We start from the raw sequence: 19497 nt of genomic DNA, 5'->3' as shown, positions 1-19497 counted from the left end.
GTGGGCAGAAGGACCTTCACCTCTCATCAGCCTTGACCACTCGGACACTGTCAGTGCCAAGTCCCAGAAACGCAGCTCCCTTCTGGATGGAGTAGTGACACTGCGGGGGAAGGCAGAGGGCAAGTTAGCACAACTTGATGGGGGAGGGGAGAGAAGGTAAAAGTCAAGTGCAAGCTCCAACAAATGGGATCTTGTAGACCAGGGCTTCTCAAATGTTAGCATGCATACGAATCGCCTGGGTGTCTGGTTAAAATGCAGGTTCAGGTCCACTAGGTCTGGGGTCTGGGGTGGGGCCCAAAATTCTGCATTTCCTTTTTTTTCTTTTTTTTTTTTTTGGAGACAGTCTCCCTCTGTCACCCAGGCTGGAGTGCAGTGGTGTCATCTCGGCTCACTGCAACTTCCGCCTCCCAGGCTTAAGCAATTCTTGTGCCTCAGCCTCCTAACCAGCTGGGACTACAGGCGCCCACCACCATGCCTGGCTAATTTTTTGTATTTTAGTAAGGAAGGGGTTTCACCATGTTTCCCAGGGTGGTATCAAACTCCTGAGCTCAGGCAATCCACCCACCTCAGCCTCTCAAAGTGCTGGGATTACAGGCATGAGTCACCGCGCCCGGCCAGATTCTGCATTTCTAACAAGCCCCAGGTCATACCAATGCTGCTGGTCCACAGACCACACTCTTGAGTAGGAAGAGTATGGACTGTGTCCACTGCACTCACGGCCCCTCCTCTGCCCCCAAACAGAAGGCAATGTGAACAGGAGCAGTTACTTGGCCTCCCTGATTGGAAGGAAGCACATCCGCCTGGGGGCAGGCTGGCCTTGGAGGATGTGGGGAGGGCAGGGAGAAGACCTGGAAGGTCTCTACTTAGCTGGCTGGAGATTAGAATCAGGAGCCCAGGGTTGGGCCTGTGCCTCTTCCCCACCTCCTTCGACGTGAATAGGGCCAGGGGCGGCAGTGTGCGGAGGCCCCTCTGCTTGCAATCCGGGTAGCGCTGATAGCGGGCCAGATTTACAGCATACATGTTGGAGATGGAGCCACCTGTCACAGGGAGGGGGGCGGTGGCAAGAGGAAGGAGCAGTGGGTCAAGACTGGAGCTTGCCTCCCTTCCCTTTCTACCAGAAGAGCTCATCAAAGAAGCAGGTATGACTGGCTCCCAGGCCACAATTCTCAGGATCATGCCATCCCAGAATGGATCCAGGATCAGCAGATCCTCTTGACCACACCCCTCCATACCTGGGGCTGCCCCCAAGAGACAGCCCCCGTCCGGAGACAGCAGGAACTAGACCACTGACCCCAGGGAATGGTGACAAACATGAGCATGAAGGGACCAGGCAGCCGCCTCCCTGGCCTGGCCTGGGTCCAGCTGGAGAGGAATCAAAGAGGAATCATCCCTCCCTGCCAGATACTTAGAGCAAGAGAACGGTGGGGGAGGAGGAACTCATAAAAAGGGCAGAGAAAGGTCCCCCTCCTTCTCACAAACCAGGGCAGAAGATTCCGTCCCCAGAGCTCCAGCCCACCAGGGCCCGCAGTTTCCTCAGCACCTCCTCTTCCATGAGCACAAACACGGGGGCGATTTCATATGTGTACCTGCCAGGAGAGAGAACGACGAGAAAGAAGAGGTGGGGAGGGACTGCCCAGACAGGCCCTTAAACTGCACAGGAGTAAGAAAAAGGAGGCGATGAAGAGTGAGCGAAGCAACAGTCCAAGGAGAAGAACGGGTTGGTGACAGAACCAGGGAAGCAAGAAAGAGAAAACAGGGGTCAGGAGGCCTGAGACAGTTTGGAGAAAGTGGGTCCAAAGGATAAGAGGAAAAACTATCTGCCGACAGGGATTCCCAGAAGCAGTAGAGAGAGGGCAGAACCACTCTCCTCCCCTACCCCTCAGGCACCTCTCTAGCAAACCTAAATCCTTTGTGGGATAGTAGAGGGGCCTTGGGATGCTCACTGGCTGGTGTTGAGGCTCTCAGTGATAATGCGCCCGGCCAGAGCATGGGGATCCAACCCTGAGAACAGCTGGTTGAAGAACCGAGGGTGACCTGGAGAAGGAGAGTAAGCCAGGGAGCTCAGAGTAGAGCTCAGGGCAAACTCCCAAGTCTCCTCCTCACAGAAGCCAGGGCCCACCAGTCTTGACACTGTAGCGAATCACAGCCCGACACCGCTCCAGGATCTGTTCCTGCGACTCGCCCTGGCTCCGCAGCTCCAAATCCAGCAGCTGCTTCAGCTCCTCAGGCTCCTTCCACTCACAGACCTAGGAAGACAGCCAGGGATGCTGGGGGCCTGGGATGCCTGTGGACTGGCTATCAAACCACACCTCCACAAACACGAGACACGGCCAACCTGCACTAAAAACAACTTCGGGATATTTCCAAAGCAAAACTCTGAAAATGAACAAGAGTAGTGAACACAATAAGACCCAAAATGTAAATCCCTGAGGTACCCAGGGGGACAGGGATGAATTCTGGGGAGAAACCTTATCAAAGGAGGAAAGTTCTGAGCCAGATTTGGAAAGAGAAAGAGAAGGCTTGGGCCAGGCGTGGTGGCTCATGCCTGTAACCTCAGCACTTTGGGAGGCCGAGGCAGGCAGATTACCTGAGGTCAGGAGTTCAAGACCAGCCTGGATAACATGGTGAAACCCCGTCTCTACTAAAAATACAAAAAGTAGCCGGGCATGGTGGCAAATGCCTGTAATCCCAGCTACTCGGGAGGCTGAGGCAGGAGAACTGTTTGAGCCCGCGAGACGGAGGTTGCAGTGTACCAAGATTGTGCCACTGCACTCCAGCCTGGCTGACAGAGTGAGACTGTCAAGAAAGAAAGGAAGAAAGGAAGGAAGGAAGGAAGGAGGGAGGGAGGAAAGAAAGAAAAGAAAAGAAAAAGGAAAAGAGAAAAGAAAAAGAAAAAAGAAAAGAAAAGAAAGCAAGCTTGATGGGAAGGAGAAGGGGGAAAGGACTCACCTTCTGGGAGACACTGGTTCCTTTCTGAATGGCCTCATCCACAACAACTCCAAACACAGCCCGGAGCAAGGCTTCCACAGCCACTGGGTCCCCAGCAAGGGAAGGGAGTGCTTCTGAGTCAGCCATCAGGATCTGTGGCAGAGCAGAGTCATTCCCTACTCAGCCTGTCAACCCTTCCCGGACCTACCCAGCAGAAGCCTCCTCTCCCAAACGGGCCTGAGGCCCAAGTCCTGCAGCTCAGTCTCGGCCTCCAGTGCACAGACAAAGGCAAGTGAGAGTGCCCAGGGAGAAAGCCAGTGGGAACAGGTGGGAGAGAAAAGGCAGTCAGTGCTGAGCAGGTGGACTCTAGTGGCCATTTCCACCTAAGGCAGAGACAAGCTTACCTCTCTGCTCAGGAGAGCCGGAGGCAGGGTGCACAGGTAGCTCCTCAGAACTGTAGGACCAAGATGGCAGAGGAAGCGGGGTAAAAACAGCAGTCACATGGCCATGACATAATTCTCATGACCTTTGCCCTAAAGAGAACTTTGACAGATTTGAGATAGGGACAGCAGGGTGAGGCGAAGCTCCCTGAATAATCATTAGCTGACAGAAGATGGGAAATGAGATGAAAGGCAAAACTCGTGCTGCATTAACTCCAGGGTGGCGAGAACCAGAGGGCCAGCGCAGAAGAGGGGACCCGCACTGTGAATCCCAGGGCCCAGCATGGGGGTGTCTGGAGGGCAGACAAGGGCCTGAGAAACTGACACAGGTGACCCTGGAGACCAAGGGGGAGGGAGTCTCACTTTTAGATGGAGTCTCGCTCTGTTACCCAGGCTGGAGTACAGTGGCACAATCTCGGCTCACTGCAACTTCTGCCTCCTAGGTTCAAGTGATTCTCCTGCCTCAGCCTCCCGAGTAGCTGGGACTACAGGCGTGTGCCACCACACCCGACTAATTTTTGTATTTTTAGTAGAGACAGGGTTTAGCCATGTTGGTCAGGCTGGTCTCGAACTCCTGACCTCAGGTGATCCACCCGCCTCAGCCTCCCAAAGTGCTGGGATTACAGGTGTGAGCCACCACGCCGGCTGACATAAAATCCTTTAGGCAAGCCTCAGAGGCCAACCTCTTTTGCATCCCAACCCCCAGTCTTTTCAGAACTAACCTGCTTTCTAAAGCCCTCTCCTAGAGCAGGAAGGAAAGGGGTTATATTGAGGAAGCATTTGCTAAACAAGTGTGATCCTGTGCCTTCCGGGCTGGGAGTCTTTTTTTTTTTTTTTTTGAGACGGAGTCTCGCTCTGTCGCCCAGGCTGGAGTGCAGTGGCGCCATCTCGGCTCACTGCAAGCTCCCCCTCCCGGGTTCACGCCATTCTCCTGCCTCAGCCTCTCCGAGTAGCTGGGACTACAGGCACCCGCCACCACGCCCAGCTAATTTTTTCTATTTTTTAGTAGAGACGGGGTTTCACCATGGTCTCGATCTCCTGACCTCATGATCCGCCCGCCTCGGCCTCCCAAAGTGCTGGGATTACAAGCGTGAGCCACCGCGCCCGGCCCCGGGCTGGGAGTCTTGATTGTAGTAAGCACCAACTGTGTTCGCCACATGGAGCTGAGGACTGAGAACGCCCCCTCACGCCACTGGGAGGACACAGACACATGTGCAACAGTTATAGACCAGGGCATGGCTGGATGCCAATCCTAGGTCTCCTCAGAATTCAGGAAAGAAGGAGATGGATTGAGGCTGAAGGCTGAGAAAGACCTGCAGTGGGACTGCAGCTGAATCCTAAAAGAGGGCAGGAGAAATGGGATGGGTGACTGGGAGGAAGAGAGGCATTCAGCGGTAAGAAGAGGAAAGCCGTGAGCTTACAGCAGGAATGAACAGGGCCTGTCCTGAGGTCAGTGGCAACACCGGGCTGGCGGGAGCATGGGAGTGAAGGCAGGGTGGGCAGAGCTTTGTGAGCACATGAGGAGTCATGAGTGCCAGCCAGGCCAAGGAATCGACATTTTATCCTGCAGAAAATGGAAAGTCACTGAAAGATTGTGTAGCAAAGAATAATGTAGTGCAATGGATGCTCTCAGAAGACCAATTTATAGCAGTAGGATGCAGAAGAATTAACAGGCTCTTGCAGTAAATAAGGCAAGAGGCGATCCACACTTGAATAAGAGTGATGTTGGTAGGAAAAGACAGAGAGAACAATCTGCAGGCGTAGTCATTCCCTGGACTGTGCTGAATTCAACACTTAGGGGAGCTACATTGCAGGAGAAGAAAGACTCAAAGATGACCCTGAGATTTCCAGCCTGGGAGACTAGAAAAATAATGGCACCCCTCAAAGAAACAGGGATGCAGAAAGGGGAAACTGGATAGAAATAAAGTGGTTATTGCTTGGAAATACTCATCTGAGTGGAGGTCTTCTGGGACTACAGATACTCCTATGGGAGGGGGTAAGGCCCACAGCTCTGATGAGATGCTAGAATGGAAAGCAGGTTTGAGAGTCAGGGTATAGCTGAAGCCTTGTGATGGGCTCCATTCCCTAAAGGAGAGAGCATTCGGAGAGATGGATGGGAAGAGGGAGCAAACACCAAGGCCTGGGGGACCCCCCAAATCACAGCGCAAGAAGATCAAGAAAATCTGGAAAGGGAGCAACCATCCTCAAAATGGGATGGTCTAATATAATCCACTGCCAACAGTCACTAGACCTCACACCACAGTCATGCACCATGTAATGACGTTTCAGTCAACAAGGTTGCAGTGAGCGGAGATCACACCACTGCACTCCAGCCTGGGTGACAGAGTGAGACTCTGTCTCAAAAAATAAATAAATATTAAAAAATAAGGCCGGGCGCGGTGGCTCACGCTTGTAATCCTAGCACTTTGGGAGGCCGAGGCGGGCGGATCACGAGGTCAGGAGATCGAGACCACGGTGAAACCCCGTCTCTACTAAAAATACAAAAAATTAGCCGGGCGTGGTGGCCGGCGCCTGTAGTCCCAGCTACTCGGAGAGGCTGAGGCAGGAGAATGGCGTGAACCCGGGAGGCGGAGCTTGCAGTGAGCCGAGATCGCGCCACTGCACTCCAGCCTGGGCGACAGAGCGAGACTCCGTCTCAAAAAAAAAAAAAAAAAAAAAAAAAAAAAAAAAAAAATAAAGTGTACAATTAAGTGGTTTTTTCATAAATTCACAAAGTTGTTGCAACCATCATCACTATCTAACGCCAGAACATTTTCATCACCCAAAAAAAAACCTCAGTAGCAGTCATTTCCCATTCTCCCCTTCCCCGACCCCTGGCAACTATTAATCTACTTTGTTTCTATAGATTTGTCTAGTCTGGCCATTTCATGTAAAAGGGGTCATACAGGCCGGGCGCGGTGGCTCACGCCTGTAATCCCAGCACTTTGGGAGGCCGAGGCGGGCGGATCATGAGGTCAGGAGATGGAGACCACCCTGGCTAACACAGTGAAACCCCGTCTCTACTAAAAATACAAAAAATTAGCCAGGCGTGGTGGCGGGCGCCTGTAGTCCCAGCTACTCGGGAGACTGAGGCAGGAGAATGGCGTGAACCTGGGAGGCAGAGCTTGCAGTCAGCAGAGATCGCGCCACTGCACCCCAGCCTAGGCGACACAGTGAGACTCCATCTCAAAAAAAAAAAAAAAAAGAAAAGAAAAGAAAAAGAAAAAAAGAAAATACTGAAAAAGAAGGAAAAAGACTTCAAAATATTCATTTGTGGCTATTTCTGGGTGCTGTTATTATGGATGATTTTTAAGTTTCTTATTTATACACATCTATATTTTTATAACTTTATACAATCATTTCACATTGCTTATGGAATTAAAATAAAGGTTATTTTTAAACAATATAAAAATTGTCCACGTGCGGTGGCTCACGCCTGTAATCCCAGCACTTTGGGAGGCTGAGGTGGATGGATCACCTGAGGTCAGGGGTTTGAGACCAGCCTGGCCAACATGGCAAAACCCCATTTCTACTAAAAATACAAAATTAGCCAGGCGTGGTGGCGGGTGTCTGTAATCCCAGCTACTCAGGAGGCTGAGGCAGGATCCACCTGAACCTGTGAGGCAGAGGTTGCAGTGAACCAAGATGGTACCACTGCACTCCAGCCTGGGCGACAGAGTGGGACCCCATTTCAAAATATATATATATATATATATATGGAGGAATTAAGGGGGTACAAGAATTCTAAAATATACAAATCATCAGGCTCAAGGAATGTCCCTTGCACATCATGTGGTTTCCCAACTCCTCAATCCACTGTTATCAAAGGTCTAATGGAAGGCAAAGGGAGCCACACACTGCTCATCTCTATTACACAACCCCTTAACCCCTGCTGGCTCTCAGGGAAGGGAATGGGTTCAGTTTGTTCAGCAAACATTGACTGAGTGTTGTCTACTTCTGAGCGCCTGGTTGGCATTACCCTAGGTGCTGCCTCTGCCCTGTGGGCTCCAACTAACAGGCTGGCAAGAGAGACCAGCATGTAAAATAAAGGGAAATTGCCACAAGAGGGAGTTGAGAGGTCACCATGGAAAGGCAGGAAAGTTCAACTGGCCCAGGACAGGCTTCAAGGACAAAACACTAAGGCTGTCCTTAAGGCAATAGAGAGCTGGTGCAGGAAAAGACTCAGCAGGAGTCATTGCAATGCTATTTGAATAAGGGATGGAGTGGGCCTGAGGGAAGAGGGAGTTAGGGAAGGTCACACAGGAGGAGGCCTGCCTGGGGACAAAGGGATCTAGGCAATTGTCTCCTGAAGCACTCTCAGCCAGGTTTATGGTTAGCAAGCTAAAGTACTCTGTGCTATCTCCCAATCAACAAACCCCACTGGCTCCACACCCACATTAATAAAGGTACAAACTCTCCTATGTATACAATCTTTTCTCTGCTTCTAGACTGTACTTTCCTGGGTGGAGAGAACTAAGTCTTTTCCTTCATTAAGTAAACTAATAGAAAACAGGGACCCCTCAAATGTTAGTTTCCATCTTCTTGATTTTCCTCTCCCCTCCCCCAGGGACTTGCACAGAGGCATTACATAAACATTTGTTGAATCAATCAATGATTTACAGGTACTGGAAAAAATGCTGCATTCTACTTACATTTGATTTGCATCAACCAAGAATCTGTAGTAATAATAATAGATTTGCAAAGGGTTTTTTTCCTTCTCATTTATTATCTCATTTGACCTTCACAATAGTACTAGAAATTAGCCTAAATAGGTATTTATTCATTCTTGTTTTCAAGATGAGGATTCTTAGCTGAAAGAAGGTGAACTAATTGTCCAAAATTTCAAAGGTGACATGGGAACAAGCCTAGATCGCTGACTTTCTGACTTTAGGCTACCTCTTCCACTGCATCACTGGTCCGTGTGGCATTTCTCACTATTTCTCACCATTGACAAAAATTAACTGCAGCTAAGATAAACACAAAAACTGAAAATATACAACCGTAAGTATACCAGAAGAGGGGGGCGGGCACAGTGGCTCACGCCTGTAATCCCAGCACTTGGGAGGCCGAGGTGGGTGGATCACCTGAGGTCACCTGAGGTCAGGAGTTCGAGACCAGCCTGACCAACACGGTGAAACCCCGTCTCTACTAAAAATACAAAAATTAGCCGGGTGTAGTGGCGCATGCCTGTAATCCCAGCTACTTGGGAGGCTGAGGCAGGAGAATTGCTTGAACCCGGGAGGCAGAGGTTGCAGTGAGCCAAGATGGCACCATTGCATTCCAGCCTGGGCAGCAAGAGTGAAATTCCATCTCATAAAAAAGAATACCAGAAGGGGCTGGGAGCAGTGGCTCACGCCTGTAATCCCAGCACTTTGGGAGGCCAAGGCGGGCAGATCACCAGGTCAAGAGATAAGACCATCCTGGCCAACATGGTGAAACTCCATCTCTACTAAAAATACAAAAATTAGCTGGGCGTGGTGGTGGGTGCCTATAATCCCAGCTACTCTGGAGGCTAAATCAGGAGAATCACTTGAACAAAGGAGTCGGAGGTTGCAGTGAGCTGAGATCATGCTACTGCACTCCAGCCTGGTGATAGAGCGAGACTCTGTCTCAGGAAAAAAAAAAAAAAGAAAAGAAAAGAAAAGAAAAGAAAAAGAAAATAATACCAGAAGGAAGTACACGGAAATAGTTAATAATCTTGAGGTATCATGTCACAAAAACCCAAGAGCCACAGGTAGATTTGACAATGTAAAACTTTTTAAATTCTGCATAATGACACCATTAAAGTGGTTAACAATAATGCCTGGCTTTATATTTCCCACTCATTATTTTATCCAATCAATGTTTTTCAGAATGTTTTTTGCTGTCCTTGCAATTATTCTTTTCCATGTAAATTTTTAAATCAGCTCAAGTTCCATTTATTTATTTATTTATTTATTTTTGAGACGGAGTCTTGCTCTTTCTCCCAGGCCAGAGTGCAGTGGTGCGATCTCGGCTCACTGCAAGCTCCGCCTCCCAGGTTCACGCCATTCTCCTGCCTCAGCCTCCCGAGTAGCTGGGACTACAGGCGCCCGGCTAATTTTTTTTTTGTATTTTTAGTAGAGACGGGGTTTCACCGTGTTAGCCAGGACGGTCTCGATCTCCTGACCTCGTGATCCGCCCGCCTCGGCCTCCCAAAGTGCTGGGATTACAGGCGTGAGCCACCGCGCCCGGCCCATGTTCCATTTAAAATCTTGTTTTAATTACAGTTGCTTTAACTTAATCTGTAGCAAAACCTGATGTCTCTACAATATTAAGTCTTCCTATTCATGTGCATGGTAAAACTCTCCATTTAATCAAACCCTTTAAATTAAAAAAAAATTATTTATTAATGGCCAGGCGCAGTGGCTCATGCCTGTAATCCCAGCACTTTGGGAGGCCAAGGCGGGCGGATCACAAGGTCAGGAGATCAAGACCATCCTGGCTAACACAGTGAAACCCCATCTCTACTAAAAATACTAAAAATTAGCCGGGCATGGTGGTGGGCACCTGTAGTCCCAGCTACTTGGGAGGCTGAGGCAGGAGAACAGCGAGAACCCGGGAGGCGGAGCTTGCAGTGAGCCGAGATCATGCCACTGCACTCCAGCCTGGGCGACAGAGCGGGACTCCATCTCAAAAAAAAAAAAATTATTTATTCTTTTAGAGAATAGGTTTTGCTATATCACCCAGGCTGAAGTGCAGTAGCACAATCATGTCTTACTGCAGCTTTGAACTCTTGGGCTCAAACAATCCTCCCACTTCAGCCTCCTGAGTAGCTAGAACTACAGGCACATGCCAGCACGCTGGGTTAATTTTTTAAATTTTTGTAAACAGGGTCTCACTATGTTGCCCAGGCTGGTCTTCAACTCCTGGCTTCAAGCAATCCTCCCACCTCAGCCTCCCAAAGCACTGGGATTACAGGTGTGAGCCACCTCGCCTGGCCAAAATATAATGTTTTTATTGTGAATTGGATTATTTATTCTATGGTATTTTAGTGTTGGTTATATTCTTATATTTTATTTATATAATTTTTGTTAATCTGACATCTGGTCATGTTGCTGAATTCCATAGTTTTGATACATTGTCAATCGTTTCTCTGTGTGAGATGAATATATATGAAATCAAGGAGGCTTTAGGGTGGCCAAGAGCTCTCCTAAAATATTAGTTTTAATAGTAAACATCCCTGGCTTGTCCCTATCAAAGACAGAAATGTTTCAAATATTTTCCCATAAAGCATGACTTTTGTCTCAAAAGCTGAAAGATAAGTGAAAAACAAAGAGAAAATATTTTAAATGCAGATGACAAAGAATAGTTATTATCCATAACACAGACAGGATTTCTACCATCAATAAGAACTATACAAATGATCTACCTTTTTTTAATGGGCAAAGGATATGAACAGACAGTTTACGAAAACAATTAAAATGGTCAAAGAGCAATAAAATAGTCCCACCTATTTGGAAGGCTGAAGTGGGAGGATCACTTGAGCTCACGAGTTTGAAACCAGCCTAAGGCAACAAAGCATGGAGACCCATCTATTTATTTATTTATTTTTTTTTTTTTTTTTTTTTTTTTGAGACAGAGTTTCGCTCTTGTTGCCCAGGCTGTACTGCAATGGCACGATATTGGCTCACCACAACCTCCGCCTCCCGGGTTCAAGTGATTCTCCCGCCTCAGCCTCCTGGTAGCTGGGATTACAGGCATGCGCCACCATGCCCGGCTAATTTTTTTGTATTTTTAGTAGAGATGGGGTTTCTCCATGTTGGCCAGGCTGGTCTCAAACTCCTGGCCTCAGGTGATCCGCCCACCTCGGCCTCCCAAAGTGCTGGGATTACAGGCGTGAGCCACCGTGCCTATCCAGAGACCCATCTCTTTAAAAAAAAAAAAAAAAAAAAGGCGTAAGAGAATATTAACTTCACTATTAATGACATGAAAATTAAAACAATTAAATACTATTTTTCACCTATTAAACTAGTAACTGTATAAAAAATTCATAGCATACACTAAACATTGCCAAAATTGTAGGAATAGGGAACATTATCACATGGTTCTGAGTAAGCATGGGAGGTTACAAACTTTTACAATTCATTTTCACAGAATCTATTAAAATTTACATATCCGGCCAGGCATGGTGGCTCAATCCTGTAATCCTAGCACTCTAGGAGGCCGAGGCCAATGGATAGCTTGAGCCTAGGAATTTGAGACCAGCCTGGGCAACATGGCAAAACCCTGTCTCTACAAAAAAAAAAAAAAAAAAAAAAAAAAAAAAAAAAAAAAAAAAAAAAAAAAACTACAAAATTAGCCAGGCATAGTTACCCACGTCTGTAGTCCCAACTACTTGGGAGGCTAAGATGGGAGGATTCCCTGAGTCCAGGAGGTTGAGGCTGCAGTGTGCCCTGATTACACCACTGCACTCCAGCCTGGACGACAGACCAAGACCCTATCTTTAAACAGAATGAAAATAGGGCCGGGTGTGGTGGCTCACAGCTGTAATCTCAGCACTTTGGGAGGCCAAAGTGGGTAGATCACCTGAGGTCAGGAGTTCAAGACCAGCCTGACCAACATGGTGAAACTCCATCTCTACTAAAAAATAAAAAAAATTAGCCAGGCTGGCGGCGGGCACCTGTAATCCCAGCTACTCGGGAGCCTAAGTCAGGAGAATCGCTTGAACCTGGGAGGCGGAGGTTGCAGTGAGCCAAGATTGTGTGCCATTGCACTCCAGCCTGGGCGACAGAGTGAGACTCCATCTCAAAAAAAAATAAATAAAAATAAAAATAAATGTAAATAAAAGCACATATACTATCTATAAATCCTTATAAATGCAAAAGGTAACTTTTTTTTTCTTTTTTGAGACAGAGTTTCACTCTTGTTGCCCAGGCTAGAGTGCAAAGGCACGACTCTCGCCTCACCACAACTCTCGCCTCCTGGGTTCAAGCGATTCTCCTGACTCAGCCTCTCGAGTAGCTGGGATTACAGGCATGTGCCACCACGCCAGGCTAATTTTGTATTTTTAGAAGAGATGCGGTTTCTCCATGTTGGTCAGGCTGGTCTCGAACTCCCGACCTCAGATGATCCGCCCGCCTCGGCATACCAAAGTGCTGGGATTACAAGTGTGAGCCACCCTGCCAGGAGCAAAAAGATAACTAAGGATACTCATTACTGTATTGTTTATAAAGCAAAAAAATCTGAAAAAATCTGAAACCTCAATGTTCATCAAGATGGGACAAGACACACACATAAACTGGAATACTGTGCAACAATTTTTTAAATGTTAGCTGACTTAGATGTCTAAAATACACTGTATGGTGCATTACAGGTGCTCAATAAATACTGGATGAAAAGATTTTTGTATGAACACAGAAAAAAGCCTAAAAGCATATATACCAAACTGGTAAGAATGATTCCCTTCAGGAGCATAGGATAAGTAGAGGGGGAGAATAATCATTTTGTGTCTTTTATACTTTTGCGTTGTGTCGATTTGTAAAATAAGTAGGAGCTAATTTTCAAAAAAGATTTAAAAGACTTATTCCTGGTGATGTTTCTTTATCTCTCTCTCTTTCTCCATTTTGTCTCTATTTTAGAATGATCCTAAAACACAAAAAAAGTACTTTCAATGGCCCAAATCATGGAGTGGCTCAGGGAAATGAAATCTGCCTACAAAAAAAAAAAAAAAAAAGTTGAGAATCCTTGTCTTTTCTTCATCATAAAGAGTTTTTTTTTTTTCTTTTGGTATCACCATTACTTCTCCTAAGGTCACGACGTAATATCACCTACAGCAGAAATGAGGACTTAAGTGGAATTGACATCTCCTTCCATCAAGCGCATTTGCAGTCCATCTTTAGCAGAACCTCTCTCTAACGGCTAAGGCTAGGCAGAAGAATTTGAAGATAGTCTGGTTTCCATTTTCCTAATGCAGCCTGGCCCAAGAGCCAGGTCTCCCATAAGACTAGTCTACTGTGGGAGTCAGGGTCTTTTCCACGTGTGGAGGCTAGTGTTTGATGCTGGACGGCCTGGAATAAAGGGGGAAGGGGAAAAGGTAACCAGACTGGCCTCGGGATTCGCTGGGGCTTTGACTTCTGCAGGGAGGTGAGCAGTGTGGCCTCGGGCTACTCAAGGAACACCTCTGCGAGAACACTCCTTTTCAGACTGCGGTTGAGCGCACAAGGCAAGAGTGTGCAAAGAAAAGTTAACGCCTCTGCCAGCTGACCCCAAAATCTGCTAATCTGGGCCTGATGGAAAAAGTTCGGAGAAGAACCACCTCAGCCAAGTTACGTGGAAAGGCTGGGTACGAACTACTCTGGCTCTACTTGGGGCGCCGGCTCAGAGCGATGGGCAGGACGTCCGCGAGGAAGAAAGAGTGACGACGATTTTTCAAGGAGTCTGAACCAGTTCACCCAGCAAACCCTCCTCCCATCGAGCACCTAGGGTACAATAATCGCAGGGCCGAGGCTCCTGCCCTCAGTCTCGATGGCGGCCGGGGCGCGCCCCGGCCACGGCGCACGCGCGGGCCTCGGCGCTCCCCGCTCCAGGCCTTCAGCGCACGGCGCCGCCCACTCACCCAGCTGCACCTCTCCGTGCGTCCCCAACCTCACCCGCTCTGAGGCTGCCCCGGCTCGTCTAGCTGCCGAGCCCGGAAGTGGATGCGGCCGCTCGGCGGAGAGGACGAGGGGGAGGGGGAAGTGCTTCCGGGGAAACGGGCCGGGGTTGGTGTTTGTAAACTTGCCTCGGTCCCGGTGGGGGCAGCCGCGGCCGTGGGGTTGGCAGAGTGTGCTGGGGCCTGGAGGAGGCGCCGCGCGGTCGGGGAGCCAGCGGGAGGCCGCGCCTGGCAGGTAGGAGCACGCCCCAGAGAGCGCAGCGTCGTCCGTACAGACGGCAGCGCTTCAGTAGCTCGCAAGCCGTGGGGTGCCGCGCGGGAAGGGGGAGGGGAGGGGAGGAGGGGCGCGTGCGAAGGGAGGGGGATCTCCGGGGGAGGGAGGGGAAAGGCCGTGCACGCACACCGCCCCCTGCCCGCGCGTCCCGTCGCGTCCCCGGCCCGGGAGAGGGCTTTCGGAGGGGACGCGGGCGCGAGCACGCACCTCGCGCGCTTCTCTGCACTTTCCGGCTCTGCTCCCGGTTGGTGCAGCGGGTGCAGAGGCTGGCTGGCCGGAGCGAGGCGGGCGACACGCCGCGCCGGGCTTCGCCTGCCTGCCCTCCATCTCCGCAGCGAGTTTCCCTACCTTCGGGCGGACGCGGAGAACGCGCACGTGTGGGCACTGCCAGTCCCGTTTCTGCCCGCCACCGAAGCACCCAGCGATGGCCCTTGAGCTTTCCTCCACCCTAGTCTGGCCGCCTCTGTAAAGTGCGAGCTTTTCGGGCCGGCCCACTGGGCACAAAAGCCCCAAAGGGTCTCCGCCCCCTTCTTCCATTCCTGAGATGGCAAATCCAAGCAACTGCCCTTTTGGCAGAGTTCCTCCATAGGAGGCCCCAATTACTTTTGCTCCTGTTGGCTTCCCCTCCTTGCCCAGGAGACCAGTTCCTCCTATTGACCTAGAAAGAAAACTCTTCTTGACTCATGTCCTCGTTCTGAGCTTCACAGAGAGCGCCCAGCAAAAAAAAGTTCACATCGCACGTTGTAATGGCCTGAAGATGTTGTATTTAGCAGCCCCCCTCTTCCTTTCTGGTTTCAGGTTTCTGAAACAGATCGTGAGCTTCATCAAGAGAATTCAACTGGAAAACCAAGACTGGTAGACTCTCTTTTTCTTCAGACAATAGGCAGGAGCCAGGCAGAGTCCAGGGATTCTTGGAACACCTATTTTTTCTTTGGAGGACACTAAGTTCTATTTGAAGACAAAGTTCAATATGGCAACAGGACTGATGGGACACGAAGGAGTCGTTACCGTGATTTGGTGACAGTTCTTCAAAAACGACAGTGTCTCAAGGAAAGGTGGATCTAGGAACTCCTGAACTTTTGGGTTGCCTTAAGTGAGAAATCAGCATGGCTCAGGTAAAAAGCTCTGGAGTCCTCCTCCAAGATCACTGGGAAGCCTGTTTGCAGTTTCACTCTTGAATGCTGCCTTAGTCAACATATTGACCAACCCCAGTGATCCAAGCTCTGTATTAAGCACCAGGGGGAGATCTAGAGGAAGGAAAGGAGACAGGCCACAGCCCCTGCCTTCAGGGAGCTTCCAGTCAAATGAAGGAGGTAGGCTATACTGCATCACAGGCACTGATGGGACATTTGCAAAGCAACGTGACATTTGCAAAGCAACGTGTACTCAGTTTACATTTGGTACATTAAGTGCTGAGAGGTGTAAGGGAGTGAATAGTATGGTGAATGCTTCAGTTGTTTTTTTTCAACAGGAATTTATTGAGTTCCTGTTGCATGCAATGCATTGTGTTGGGAATACAAAAATGAATACGATTGTCCTTGTCCCCAGTAAGCTTCCAGGCTAGTTGGGGTCGGGAGAGGGATGGAAAGCCATTTATTTTTATATTCACAATGCCTTGTATAGTGGCCAGCTAGTAGTAGAGACTCTGAATCTGTTGATTGAGGAATGTGCAGTAACAGGGGTATGTACATAGGAGAGAACAGTACTTCTGCTTGGATAGAAAAAGAAGATGAAGGTTGAAAGATGCATAGGATTTTGCTAAACAAGCAGAGAAGGGTGTGTGGACAAAAGGAACGGCATGGGCAGGAGCTTAGAGTCATGGGAAAATGTGATGAGGTTCCGAGTACTGCAGGTTGTTTGGTAGTTACGGAGTAAGGGATTTAAATGGGGATAGTTATGGAGGTGGTATTCACAGTGATAGGTGAGGAAGTTGTTCCCTGCAGTAAGCAGAGTGTAACCCAAAGGCCTTTTATGCCTTGCTAAGTTAAGCAGCAGAGTAGCATCAGATCAGTGTATGTAGAAGGTCATTATTGTGGAGGCAGAGGATGGACTGGAGAGACAGAATGAGCAAATAGGCTGCTGTAGTCATCTGAGTAGAATAGCTACGTGCACACATCTCCAGAGCTTCTCCCAGCTTGCTTCTAGGGAACCTCCCCTACCAGTCTCACCAGGATGGCAGTCTGATTGTAGTATAATTGGCTTTCCTCCAGCTGCTTCTGAATTCACAGCTTCCTCCTTTCCATATAGAATAGGAGCCCGTCAGTTTCTTCTTCCTTTGTCTTTTGCAACCCACTTCTCAGCATTGTATTCAGTCTTCTGAGAAGGCTGCCTTCCACTAAGGACTCAACTTTGTGCTGGACACTGTTAAGCGTTTTACGTCTTAGTTTACTTTTCATCAGCCCTGTAAGGATAAGCATTATGACAGGCATTTTTCATGTAAGGAAACTAAGGCTTGCAAAGGTGGAATAACTTGCCCAAGATTATACAGTGCAAACAGCTGAGCTAAGATTTTAACTCTGGATCTTTCACTCCAAAGTCCCAGAAGGTGGAAGGAGGGGTCCCAGAATGTACTGATCATCTAAAAGGAATTTCTTCATAAATTTGTGAGTTTGCTGACCAATGATTTCTTAAAAATTTTTTTTTCAGTAAGAAAAGTATTTTCTTTAATGCTGGCTAACCGAAGTCAGTTTGAAGAATGTAGCAGTTTTCTGGAAATTTACTTAAACACACCTTACTTAAGTAATTGTTTAAATTATATGTGGAGCAAGGAATGTGAAAAAATGTGATCATACATGCACACATATAAATGGCCTAAGAGGTCAAGAGAAATACTCAACTCCAAAAATCGTATCAGTTGCAATTGGTAAATACTTAGGGAGTTTAAAATCTAAAGGGAGAAATAGCCTGTAGTCCCAGGACTTTAGGAGACTGAGGCTGGAGGATTGCTTAAGCTCAGGAGTTCCACACCAGCCTAGGCAACATGGTGAAACCCTGTCTCTATAAATACAAAAAAAAAAAAAAAAAATAGCCAGGTATGGTGGCATTCTCCTGAAGTCCCAGTTACTCAGGAGGTAGAGGTAGAAGGATCACTTAAGCCAGGGAGGTCAAGACTGCAGTGAGCCGAGATCGTGCCACTGCACTCCAGCCTGGGCAACAGAGTGACACCCTGTCTCAACCAACAAGCAAAAAATGAAACAAACCAATAGAAAATACAGTTGACACCAGCAAGATCTGCCAATCAAAAGTGGGCTCTGAAGCTAAGGGCTGTGTGTGTGTGTGTGTGTGTGTGTGTGTGTGTGTGTGTGTGTTTGTGTGTGAGACGGAGGGAGTCTCGCTCTGTTGCCCAGGCTGGAGTGCAGTGGCACGATTTCGGCTCACTGCAGCCTCCACCTCCCAGGTTCAAGTGATTCTCCTGCCTCAGCCTCCCGAGTAGCTGGGACTGCAGGTGCGTGCCACCACACCTGGCTAATTCTTGTATTTTTAGTGGAGACGGGGTTTCACCTATTGTCCAGGCTTGTCTCGAACTCCTGACTTCGTGATCCGCCCGCCTCGTTCTCCCAAAGTGCTGGGATTATAGGTGTGAGCCACTGTATCCGGCCCAGCTGAGGGCTGTTGAGAGAGGAAGGAGGAAGGTCCTGAAGGAATCTCCCATGTCAGTGGGTTAGCAAGATGGAACCTCATACCCACCCACAGTTAAGGCCTAGAAATACCTTCAAAGAAATATGTAGCCACACACTGCCTAGTGCTAATGACAAAGGTGTCGGTAATACTTGATTATTTACTTGATCTATATTTAAATGCTGAAGGATGACAAGTCATTCCTGGTGAGATGAGTTAGGGAAGACTCTTGAAGGAAGCAAGGCTTTGGCAGTGAGGAGGGACATTCCCTGGAGAGAAGCAGTTGTAGCAGGGTGTAAAAGGTAGTTCTATAGAGGATGGCAGTCTGTTTTTTCCCTGCCCTGCCAGGTGACCTGACACCTCATCTCCTTTCAACTTAGGCAAGTCTCCTGGCTTGTGAAGGCCTAGCAGGTGTGAGTTTGGTTCCCACTGCAGCCAGCAAGAAGATGATGCTGAGCCAGATTGCCAGCAAGCAGGCCGAGAATGGCGAGCGGGCAGGTAGCCCTGATGTGCTGAGGTGCTCGAGTCAGGTACAGCGCTTGAGTCCATTGTGGCACCTGGGGATCGGGTGGCCCAAGCTCTCTGCCAGGAGATACCAAGCTCTGATTCCTTGATGCTTCCGCATAGGGAAGTGGGGCAAGGGGATCCAGCTGGGGAATGGATGAACATTGGTATTTCAGAAAGCTAAGGAAGGTCTTTTATGTACCTTCAACTCTTTAAGACCAGGTGCTTGGAGAGGAAATAGTTGTGTAATTCCTCTAAGCTTTCGGGGCAGGTGGTTTACTCTCATTTATGAATTTTGTCTGAGAGCTGCATTGGGTTTCATCTCATGTTCTGAGACGGGCTGTGAGTTTAGATTTGATTTGTCTTCAAAGGGTCACCGAAAAGACAGTGATAAGTCCCGGAGCCGCAAAGATGATGACAGCCTGTCTGAGGCCTCTCATTCAAAAAAGACTGTTAAAAAGGCAGGTAATGGGGTGATCCCCCAAACTCATACAGTTTGGTAATGGGGTAATATTCCTCCTTCTTCCCTCTACCATGTAACCTGGAGCTTTCCCTAGATGCTTTGATCTCTGATAGCCAGTGAGTGAGTCCCCCCACATTTCATCCAGAGACTACCTTGGTAGTTGATCTCCTCCCTTGCTGGAACAGTAATGGTACAGGTTGGGGAGCATGAGATCCCAGATCCCGAGGCATGGGGGCAGGCAGGCTCCAGCTCAAGTCATACTCAGACTGCTGGGTTTGACAGGATAGACAGCTTTCCCACTCCACCTCCTTTCCCAAAGGGTCTCTTACCTCCGTGGAGTACAGGAGATGGCAGCACCTTTAGACAGCATCAGAGAGGTTCCTTTCTCCAACAGCTGGAAGTGGACCCAGAGTAGAACAGTCTCTCCAGGAAGGAGGGCAGTGGTGGCCTCATGACATGCCTGATTATTGCCCCCAGGTGGTGGTAGTGGAACAAAATGGTTCTTTTCAAGTAAAGATTCCCAAAAATTTTGTTTGTGAACACTGCTTTGGAGCCTTTCGGAGCAGTTACCACCTAAAGAGGCACATCCTTATTCACACTGGTAAGTCTCTTGCTTATATTCAAAAGGGGGAGAATAGTCTATCGCTTGTATTCCATG

At 48.7% G+C, this 19497-nt stretch overlaps 2 protein-coding genes across 19 annotated transcripts in view; one reads left to right on the top strand and one right to left on the bottom strand.

Annotated features, from left to right (window-relative positions):
* Nucleotides 1-14900, bottom strand: part of CSAD (cysteine sulfinic acid decarboxylase) — a 27929-nt gene extending 13029 nt beyond the window's left edge. Inside the window, exons 1-8 of one of the 12 annotated variants that reach the window (XM_063621471.1) lie at nucleotides 13945-14084; nucleotides 3333-3382; nucleotides 2950-3081; nucleotides 2120-2246; nucleotides 1944-2034; nucleotides 1480-1586; nucleotides 922-1037; nucleotides 21-100 (exon numbers count right to left, since the gene is read on the bottom strand). In XM_063621471.1, coding sequence (XP_063477541.1) covers nucleotides 21-100; nucleotides 922-1037; nucleotides 1480-1586; nucleotides 1944-2034; nucleotides 2120-2246; nucleotides 2950-3075 — 647 coding nt within the window. In that variant the 5' untranslated portion in view covers nucleotides 3076-3081; nucleotides 3333-3382; nucleotides 13945-14084. Of the gene's footprint in view, nucleotides 1-20; nucleotides 101-921; nucleotides 1038-1479; nucleotides 1587-1943; nucleotides 2035-2119; nucleotides 2247-2949; nucleotides 3082-3332; nucleotides 3383-11020; nucleotides 11026-12770; nucleotides 13036-13160; nucleotides 13860-13944; nucleotides 14085-14109; nucleotides 14399-14602 lie in introns of those variants that run through there. The other 11 variants (XM_055247410.2, XM_055247412.2, XM_063621469.1 and 8 more) reach the window with 11 other exon arrangements.
* ZNF740 (zinc finger protein 740) overlaps nucleotides 14073-19497 on the top strand; it is a 14212-nt gene continuing 8787 nt past the window's right edge. For 3 of the 7 annotated variants that reach the window (XR_010116626.1, XM_063621570.1, XM_063621569.1), the window contains exons 1-5: nucleotides 14075-14215; nucleotides 15053-15567; nucleotides 18253-18402; nucleotides 18748-18837; nucleotides 19317-19440. Coding sequence is in view for 5 of the 7 variants with exons in the window: in XM_063621570.1 (XP_063477640.1) it covers nucleotides 15559-15567; nucleotides 18253-18402; nucleotides 18748-18837; nucleotides 19317-19440 (373 nt within the window). In the remaining 2 variants the exon portion in view is untranslated. Of the gene's footprint in view, nucleotides 14216-15052; nucleotides 15568-18220; nucleotides 18403-18747; nucleotides 18838-19316; nucleotides 19441-19497 lie in introns of all 7 variants that reach the window. The other 4 variants (XR_010116625.1, XM_055250532.2, XM_055250533.2 and 1 more) reach the window with 3 other exon arrangements.

Source organism: Symphalangus syndactylus, chromosome 17, assembly GCF_028878055.3.
Source record: "Symphalangus syndactylus isolate Jambi chromosome 17, NHGRI_mSymSyn1-v2.1_pri, whole genome shotgun sequence".
Taxonomy (NCBI): Eukaryota; Metazoa; Chordata; class Mammalia; order Primates; family Hylobatidae; genus Symphalangus; species Symphalangus syndactylus.
This window is presented reverse-complemented; position numbering and strand designations above follow the sequence as displayed.